This window comes from Brienomyrus brachyistius, chromosome 3 (assembly GCF_023856365.1).
Source record: "Brienomyrus brachyistius isolate T26 chromosome 3, BBRACH_0.4, whole genome shotgun sequence".
NCBI classification, from domain to species: domain Eukaryota; kingdom Metazoa; phylum Chordata; class Actinopteri; order Osteoglossiformes; family Mormyridae; genus Brienomyrus; species Brienomyrus brachyistius.
Genome location: NC_064535.1, coordinates 3154596 through 3164782, shown reverse-complemented (window position 1 = coordinate 3164782; position 10187 = coordinate 3154596). Strand labels below are relative to the sequence as shown.

Here is a 10187-nt window from a genome sequence, read left to right as displayed (position 1 = left end):
CGTGAGGAGACGTGAGAGTTAAAATAAAATGAAGGTATAGGAATGAGCTCGTTCATTCTGACTGGCCAGCACCTCCTTGACTAGAAGTCCCAAAGTTCAGCCTATTCTTATTCATGACACTTTTCCGAAGCAGCACAAGCCCCCCCCCCCCCCCACCTCGTCTGCTCCGCAATTCAAATGTGGCCCCCCCCCCCCCCCAAACTCCCTCCCACCAGCACTACTGGAGGGCAGGCAGCCGAAACGAGCAGGCGGACGTTCGTGTCAGTTTCCAACAGAGACGGAGAAACCAGACCTTCTATGCCATAGGACAGGAACCAGGAAACTCCAAGTTCTCACGCAAGCTTTCTGTGGAGGGGGTGGGGTTTTACTCTGGAGTCGCACACTCTCACAAAGTACAAAATGCAGCACTCCAGCTGCACAAGCAGACTTCGGCCCTGCGCTCCGACCAGAAGGCGTCTGACTACTCCAGAACGTCGACATGAGCGGCCAGCTCCGTTTAGATGACAAACTGGAAAAAGGTCATGCAATGAAGAATGAGGACAAGGTCTTCAGGTACAATGGGATTCTGTACCCCACCATCATGAGCCCAGAGGAGAACCTGAAGGCCATGGTGAATGTGGAAGCCAGACCAGATGATGTCATGCTTGTTGCCTACCCAAAATGCGGTAAGCGCAACTTTATATTAAAAATTACTACTGTGGCTGTTTAAGAGGCTCACATAGGATATTTTCACTTCACATATATAGTGGCAGGATTAAAATAAGATTTCAATCCAAGTCTTAATAATATAAAATTGTGAGAAACTTTCATCAATGCCTGCAACCACCGACAAAGTCGAAGAAGCAAGGACATCCTACACATCATGCTTATGTAAATTTGCCATTTTTTTCTCCCGCGTGGAATTTGTCCCATAATCCTAAAAATAAACAACAGATGTTACATAATTACTGAACCGCTGACAAATAACCACGAGCTACCTGGACCGTTTTGTCTCCCAGTGAAAATGAGTAATGGGACTGAAACGACAGAGACGTGGTCGTGCTCCTGGGGGCCAGCATTCGAGCGCTGCATTTTCGTGGGGTCTCTTTGAGGCATTGGGAGGGGGGAGGGAGAATGGAGCCCCATGGGGCCCTTGGATAACCATCTCTGGATTTTCTGTACTACACCCCCCCCTCGTCTCGGTTTTCTGAAAACAAAAGCTCTCCTCAGCCCGTTTAAAAAATAGTTCCTTCCTCCCCAGGATTCAACTGGATGTTTGGGGTTATGAAGAAGATCGTAGCTGCTGTCAAAGGAACAGAGAGTGAGATGAAGATGCTGCCACTGATTGAGTTTCTCGACCCAGTTAAGCAACAGGTACAAAGCCCTGTAACCTTAGCATGAACTTGAGGGACGTGACCAATAGAGGCATGTTTGTGAGGCCTTATTGCATGTATAACTGCCTCGCACTGGCCCAGTAGAATCCTTGCAGAATCTTGCTTTTGATGAATATGTCATTGAATGACTGTTGAGGCAGCTGATAAGGTTGTTAGTTTGAAGGTGGGCAAAACTGTTGAGAAAATTAGTTTTAGGAAGGATAACAGAGGTGTAGCTTGAATGTCTGGAATCTGACGAGCGTCTGAAGCATATGAAAGGAAGATGCATTACCTCATACTCTCTACTGCTCACCTGGACTGAGAGGACATGGTGTGTCCAGACATTCACCTCACCTCACGCTAGAGGCTAACTGGAGGCCTGTCATGTCCCAGCAAACACTGTTTCCATTGTTTTGCCCTCAACAACCACACAATGCACCCTGGGTGCTTTAAAAATTTCATGTTTCATTCTGTCCAATTATAACACTCTGCACGGAATGATTTTTGAGTGGCGCTTGTAGTTTTTTGGATGTCACTAAGGCAATGTTGGAGAAACCCCAGAGGAGCCTTGTTGTGTGTCAGACCTGCAGTTTCCCACCTCCCTCACAGCGCAATGCTCTGTTTGAGAGCATTAAGTCATTTTGTCTTGTGTATTACATGGCTCTAACTCCCACACCTCGCGCACATGTGACCCTCAGAAGTGTGTTGTAAGGCCAATTTGCTATGGCAACCGGTTGCTGGCCATGTGACCTTCTCTGGCTTGTTTGCTCTGCAGGCGCTGGCTGACGTACCATCTCCCAGAGTCCTGGGGACACACATGCACCTCCAGAACATTCCCCCTTCCTTTTTTGCCAAGAAAACCAAGGTTGGTGCTCACTACACATGCTTATTAATCCTGCCAAGCTGACTTCCTTTGTGCAGATACGGTTTTGATTTCCATGTTACGTAACGGGCCTCGCATTTTCTGAAACAACAGAGCCTGCGGTGAAAGACCTTCCAGGCGAAAAAAAGTGGCTGTAAAAGATCGGAAATGTTGCCAGTTTAAAGGCCAGGAGGGGAGTCCCGCTCCCCTCCCCCACATACAAGCAGACAAGTCACAGTATGTGTCAAGCTCATCTGTTACAGGCTAGTGTAGTATAGGCTACTATTCAAACATCAATGGGTTTTTTGAAACTCCAAGCAGCTAGTGAAATGTGGTCATGTGCAAGTTCTTAGCCAATATTCAATTCATTTCAGTTTAGTTTATTTTAATAAAGCTACTTTCACAACAGAGTCGCCCCAAGGCACCTTACATAAGTAAACAAGGAAAAGGGAAGACGATGAATTCAATGAAGGAAAGACAGGTGACACAGAGGAGAGGAACCAAAAACTCCCTAGTAGGGAGAAAAAACCTCTAGGGGGGTCCAAGGTCAACGGGCTGCCCAACCCACCCCCGGGGATGCTAACATTATTGAAAAAGAGAGAGTGGGGCTGTTTGCTAAAATGAAGGTGTAAACTGTGATCAAGGTCATCAATGAGTCAGTTCTCCATGTCGGCCTGTGTAGGGCGGCAGATTGAAGACTGCACCCGCAACGTTAGGGTTTGTAGGTGACATCCACAATGTCACCCCTCCATGGAGCATGGATGGTCAGAACATGCATACACACTAATGGACAAGCACAATCGACATTGAAAATCGGTCTTCAGTTGAGACTTAAAGACCTGCCAAACCATTCCACAATATAGGGCTGTACTGCGCTCATTGAACAATGACTGGGTGGGTTGAGCTGTCGGTGGCGCTGTCTCTCCGTAGATGTTGGTCGTGTTCCGGAACCCTAAAGATACAGCTGTCTCCTACTTTCATTTCACCAACAACAACCCAGTGCTGCAGGCCTCTGAGTCCTGGGACAAGTTCTACTCAGACTTCATGCAAGGAGAAGGTAACCTCGCCCACAGAAAAAAGGATTTCTAAATATATCTATATATATTTTTGCAACATATACAAAACCAGCAAGATGAGTCTGAAGATGGTAGCTAGCAAGCTGGTTATCCGAGCGTCCCCTAAATATGGAGTGTAATATTTAGTATAGTGACCATGTGACCAACAGTGACCCTTGTGCGAGGGTGAGCAGTGGTAAATATGGCGGCCGTCTTCACATTGCTATGTAAATGCCAGCAGAGTTTTCCATGGGTGTGTGAGATGCTTTATCTGTGCACTGCAGTCGTGCCTGTACTTGATATCAGGAAAGCCTGCATATCTACTGATAAAATCTCAGGCAAAAGCAACATGATCTCTCTTTACTGTAGTGTGACATTTCACTGTTGAGTGTTTTTTTGGAGGAACAAGAGATCAGATCTTTAGGTGCATCCATGCAAATTCTGCTTTTCTTAAGTGCCATTCTCTAAAATATTCAGGCAAGTACATAAATGTGCTATTTATTAAGCATATCTTCCATAAACCCTAATTTAGGACGTGGCCTACAAAGGCTCGTGTCATTTCCATTTGCTGTGCTTCTTACAGTGCCTTGGGGCTCTTTTTTTGACTACGCCCTGGCATGGGAGGAGCATATCGACGACCCCAACGTTTTGGTCGTGACCTTCGAGGACATGAAGCAGGTAATTTAGCTGGAACCATGTGCTTCTTCCTCACCCCTGAGGAACCACAGCACATTCCAGGTCTTCCTGTTAATAGGGACCTCCAGGGTATGGAAAGACCTACCAGCTTATTCTGACAACACAACAACAGGGTCAGCCTTGTAACCCTCTAGGCCAGGGGTCGCTAACCTGCCGCTTTGAGCACGAGGACTCTTCTCAGTATGACAGACACATTCACATTTCCATGTCTTAACACGTTATGATAATACTTTCATAAATATAAATTATTTATTTAGTGTAGTACAGGCTATATATATACACACACACAATGTTGTAATATCAGTCACCTTTGCACTGTTATGCCTCCAAGTGATTCAAACCTGAGATGCCCCCCTACCAAAAATTGTTTTTTATTTTTTGTGTTAAATGCGTATATACCCATATCGCATTAAAAATCATATCTCAAACCCCCTTTTCTAACCATCTAACCATTGTGGCTCTTTCCATTAGCAAGGTTGCCGACTCCTACTCTAAGACATACCCCAGATCTCAGATCTGCAAGGGTGAGGCTGAAAAATTGTACAGGTGTATCACTTCCTGAGGCTTAACTTCAGAAAATCGATCATAAGATGTTACTGAATAATATTTTTAGTTGTGCTGTTACAGTTTAATTCTGCTTCCGGAATGTATGGACTCTTCTTTATGTGTGATGAGGTCACATGACATGTGACATGCCATGTGATGAGGTCACATGACATGCCCGTGTTCGTTTGAACCGGGATTCCCATCCCCGTTCAGGACATGTGCAAGGGGATCGAGAAAATCGCCCAGTTCTATGGCTTCAGCTTGACTGAGGAGCAGGTCCAGAGCATCGCCACGGCAAGTGGCTTCGACGCGATGAAGGAGAGCTCCAAGAAAACGCATGGACAAATAACCAACGTCATATTCAGGAAAGGTGGGTTAGGGTGTCTGAGGTTCCCCTTCTGCCAATAGTACTTCATGTCAATAGTCACATGCCTTCCGTAATATATCTGTCATATAAAATGCTGGGTTTCAGGGCAGGAGGCTTACATCACATTTACACTTTATTTATGTAACAGACGCTTTTATTCAAAGCGACATTCAAGTTTTTTATGAGAAATTCAATTCGATTTATTTTTATATAGCGCCTTTCACAACAGTGTCATCCCAAGGCGCTTTACATGGATGTGCTGTAATAAATGACAACATCATCTGATGACCAGTCCCTTACAGTGAGGGATATTTTTAATAATGGGTCTGGTGCCACGAGCTTTCTGCGCTTCCTGTCTTGCAGGCGAGGTGGGAGACTGGAGGAACCACTTCACTGCGGAGCAGAGCCAGGAGATGGACGCTGCTTTCGAGAAGCATCTGGCTGGGACCAAGCTGGGCGCCAAGCTGAAGTATGACGTTTACTGCAAGTAGGCTGTGAAGGCCGGACGGAGACCGCAGCAAAATAGACAGGAACATGTAGGGACTCAAATACACAAACCTCAAATATTAATAGTAAATGATTCTGAGTTTGAAGTGATGTCACAGGATGTCTGTGTAAGGTGGGTTTCTTTATAAAATCTGCAAATGAACTACACAATTGTTGCTTTGGTATAAACCATGTGAAACATATCTACTCTGCATTAAAATATGCATTTATTGAATTTTCCATGGTTTTGTGTATATATGATTCCACAATGGCCCTGAATTTGAGTAAGAACTCTTGTTTGCACCATGTAGACCAGGAATAGACGATGTGTGCACAATCAGTTTTGCTGATTAATTTCCTTCTAAGACAATTTCAATCTAGTTCTCTGCTGCCATCTAGTGAGTAAAATTGTCGACGAAAAGTGTCAAAAGCAATGGGATTCTTCCATCCATCCATTCCTGGGAAAGTGCCATGAGTTCCTGGGGAGTGCCGTGAGTTCCTGGGGAGTGCCGTGAGTTCCTGGGGAGTGCCGTGAGTTCCTGGGGAGTGCCGTTGGCTTGTGTCCAGGGCACCTCTCCGATATGGAGGGGCCACGATTCCCTCCTCTGTCTGGCGCTCTGCCCACTGAAGGGTTCGCTCAGTTTTGCTGCTCTCTCATATGACCTCCACAGTGTGATCTTTATTCATCTATGTATTTCATAAGAATCTGAAGTAGATCTGGCATTGAAAATAAAGTTCTCCAATGCAATCAACCAGGGACACAGGATCTAGTGGGTAGGTGGGCATGTTCCCCAAAATATCAACATTTGGTTAATTTATCTCCCCTCCAATAAATTGACCTTGGTATTTAAGTGATTCATTTGTGTCCCCCCCAATATCAAACTCATTAATAACACTTCTGCATGCAGCACGAAGGGTAACTCCAGCTCAGCTATTCAGATTGCACAAACAACGCGCGCAGAGGCAGTGTTTTGCCGATAGGGGGCGCCCTTGCCTTAGAACCCACCCTGGGAGCTTAAACGCATTCGGAGCCGACCTGCAGAAACAGGACAAGATGGCAAAAGTTTTCTCCTCGTCTCTCACAGCAAATTTTTAAAAAAAAATCTATAATCACTGCTTGAAAGGCTGTAATTAAACGTTATTGCGAAGGACAAATCGCAGCGAGTGGCTTTATTTTTAGCAGGTTTACGGCGCCCAGGTTGTGAGCTGTAATCAGCCTGCTCTCCTGCCAAACAGCCCGTTGTCTGCGGTGTTCCACTCGCCGCTGGATCCAGCTGGGGGTTGTTGACAAGATTCAGGGCTGGATCCCATAAACGTCGCCCCCCCCCCAGTCCGTCTTCTTGGGGGCACATCATTAAGCTGTCACGAAACAATGTTGTAATTCATTTCACTACCAAACGTGACATAGCTTAATCTCCACTGGGAGACCCTGAAAGGAGGGTTTTCCATCCAGACAGAAATAAGTAGACTGTGTATAATTTCAGTCGCTTGGTATGATTTTTTTAAAGCAAAGCGGCTAGTTATAAGGCTTTCATTTCAGTTAAATGTTTTTTTTTACATAACGCCTTTCACAAGAGAGTCACCACAAGGTTCTTTACATGGGTGTGTTGTGATACATCATTAAGACACAATAATACAATAAACAGATGGAGAGACATACTAACATTATAGAAAAGTGAGAATGTGCCTGTTCGCTAATAGCAAGGCTGTAAACTGTGGTTAAGGTCAAAGCCAAAGGGTATCGAAGAGTCTGTTCTCCACGCTATCCTGTTTAAGAATGAATTCTGCGCTCACCGCGTTACAGTTCATGAGTCACACCCACAATGTCACTCATCCGTAGGACGTTTATTCAATTTCCATATTTTATTTACCCTATTTTTCCAGTGAATATCCATTACATTGATTTAGGGGATGCGTTTATCTGTTTTTAAGAAGGCAGGATCAGACTGTCACTAGAGCGACTGGGATTAAGGGCCATTCTGCTGGACCCAAAGGTGAAATCACTGCACCTTCACATCACTGGCACATAGCCGAAACCCGCTGGGCCACGCACTGACCTGCAAAACTCCCCCAGACAGCAATACAGCTCAACAAATCAAACGCTTAACAAATGATGTAATCCAGCAGGGGGGGGGGGGGGGGGGGATGTGACACATTCACTGAAATGGCCCCCAGGAATGATTATAGTGATGGCGCTGGTATGATTTATCACTGTAGGTGTCAACAGCGAGGCTGGTGTTGTTATACATCTAATTTTGGAAGCTGAGGTAAAGCTAGTGAAGATGGAGCTTGGGAAGGGGGTGATGGGGGGGGGGTGATTGGTAGCCACTTCCACCATGCCTGGGGTACCAGTTTCAGGTGCAGGTAACGGGTGATGTTAAGCGTGGCTGATTTAGCAGATGCCTTCATCGGCATTTTTCCCAGGACCGTTTTGTGAGACCGCATCGTGAATCGGCTGATGATGTCTGTGAGCACGTGCGAAGAGGCAGTGAGAGTGAGACGGCGCTGTACCCTGGAAGAGAGCGGGTCAGGAGCTGCGCGGGCACGTTCGTCCCATGGAGGCAGAGCTGACCGCGACTTCTGCCAGCTATTGCACAGTATGGGTTTGATCAACAACCGGGTTTCCAAAGCCAGTCTGCAGGGAGTCCCAGACTCTCCACATTGTTGCTCCCTCTCACTCCCAGCCAATTAAGAATAATTTAGTTGATATTTCCTGTGAACAATCGCAGGCACGCTGCCCTAACCTGAGCCACATGCTACCAATACGAGTGAAGGACGGCGCTGGACCGTATGCCTGATGCCACAACATTTCACTAAACATACATTACTGCCAGAGGCGTTTACTACATATGCTACGGTAAATAAGGAATATGGAGCCATATGGAAATGCACACCAAATCAGTACCTGAGTCAATTTACCTGATTGGTTAGAAGAGGGAGGCAGGATCAATTATGGTTCATTTAAAAGGTCCTTTGTCTTTTTGCAATAAAGAAAATCTCACCCTAAGCTAAGAGTTATACAAAAATAGCTTCGGTTATGGGGACTTCCTGCATAAAGAGCAATTGCCCTTAAATATTGCTGAAAGCTGCAATTATGCTACAGAAAGTCACTATGCATGCTGGCCTCTAGCTGACAGGGAGGGTGTGCAGTGTGGTCAGCAGGGAAACGCACGCTTGGACAGCTGAGGCCGACGACAACCTCAAGAACATCGTGTCCTCTCAGATTTTTCTGTCTCTAGCTAAAGAGGATGGGGGGCTTATGTGTCTGTGGGGGGGGGGGGGAAGTTCACTCGAATTTCCATGCTTATTGTTGTGTTTCTGTTCGCCCACACAGTGTTGGTTTGCATGCACATTGGTGAAGTTTCCATGGCAAGGGTCGAGGTGGTTTACGTAGGAGGAGGTTTGTGTCTGCGGCTGGGATCCCCAGAATCCCCAGGGGCAGAGTGTACGGACAGGAGAGAGAGAGAGAGAGAGAGAGAGCGATGACTGAGATGGAGAACAAGCGTGCAGCATTTGCACGAGGAGGATACACTTCCTGTTAGGTGATGCCAAGCCTGTGGTGTCAGGTGTTCCACCGAACACCCCGAGCCGCCCCTGACAGCCCGCCCCCGCTTCCGGAATCCACCGCCCCTGGATTGCGGCTTGGTTTTGTGATCGTCAGGACTCCCAGGGTCTGCTTCGTTTGGGCCATTTCTGTGAGAAACAACCAGGGTCTCCTTCATCCTCTGATTCCACAAAGGGACAGTCCAACAAGGGTCAGCTGAGAGGGTTATTCCATATGTCTGTTCACGTACATCTATAGGTGGGGGCGGAGTCATCAGGACCCGTAGCGGTTCCCCATAAACCGGCATCTGCTCAGAAGATGGCGTCCAAAGTGGCCGCCCATGTTGCCTAATGGGCGGCTCTGCCGACAGGCCTGGCTGGACTTGGCATCAAATATACCAGAAGATTGCATATATTTGGCACAGAACCAGCCTCCGTTAAACAAAGGCGCAGAGTTTGACCAATGATTAGATCCCCAACCGGATTCAAAAGTGGGGGGGGAGGGGGGGGGGCGGAGATGGTGCCCTGTTAAGCTGTAGGGGGGGTCTCGCTGAGTAGTGAAGGTGCTGGATGCCTTTAGAGGGATTTCCTTCCCCTCTAAATGAGGAAGTGAGCTTCTCTGCTTATAGGGTTACCTACAGACCCTCTCTCAACCCAAGAGACCGGCTTCTGGTACTATCAGCACCCAGAAAGTCGTACATTTTACAGTTAAAACACTCCTTTGGGGTGTTGGGCCATTCTGGGCTGTCTGTACAGGCACCTGCAAAGTCTCAGATGGGAGATAAGCGCTGTGGTGTACCGGGGGGGGCGGTGGGGGACTGCAGGTGTTTCAGAGTGTAAGCTCAGCTCTGCTGCCCGCACACATACAGGCACGCGCCTCCAGGCTCAGAAAGGGCCCCATCCCAACACAGTCGTGTTCAGTTCTTGGCGGCAGCCCAGCACAGTGGGCACCGTGCCAAACAACCCCCCCCCCCATACTGCACTTTCAGATCTTTCAGAGGTGACAGCTTTCGTCTTTGAAGAATCACTTAATGCTGTCCAAATATTATCGTAAAAGCCCCCGTCGGTCATTATTTAATATCTCTTTCTGACACCCCAGGGGCTCAGACGCCCTCCGCTTCCCCTGGGCCGGTTCCCCCTCCAACTCACACTGCTGAGTTGTGTTAATTATCAATAAGGCAGGAGCAGACTGCTATTGCTGTTGACATTATTACTCTATTTTGTACCCCTCCTGTTACCATATCATTATCATTATCATTATCATTAGGGGGCGGCATGGT

At 47.1% G+C, this 10187-nt stretch overlaps 1 protein-coding gene across 1 annotated transcript; it reads left to right on the top strand.

Annotated features, from left to right (window-relative positions):
• Positions 1 to 369: 369 nt before the first annotated feature.
• LOC125739302 (sulfotransferase 6B1-like) lies at positions 370 to 5599 on the top strand. The gene is made up of 7 exons (XM_049009270.1): positions 370 to 665; positions 1241 to 1353; positions 2128 to 2217; positions 3145 to 3271; positions 3853 to 3947; positions 4725 to 4881; positions 5242 to 5599. The coding sequence occupies exons 1-7, from the start codon at positions 479 to 481 to the stop codon at positions 5367 to 5369; spliced, it is 897 nt and encodes a 298-aa protein (XP_048865227.1). The 5' UTR covers positions 370 to 478; the 3' UTR covers positions 5370 to 5599.
• The last annotated feature ends 4588 nt before the right edge of the window (positions 5600 to 10187 follow it).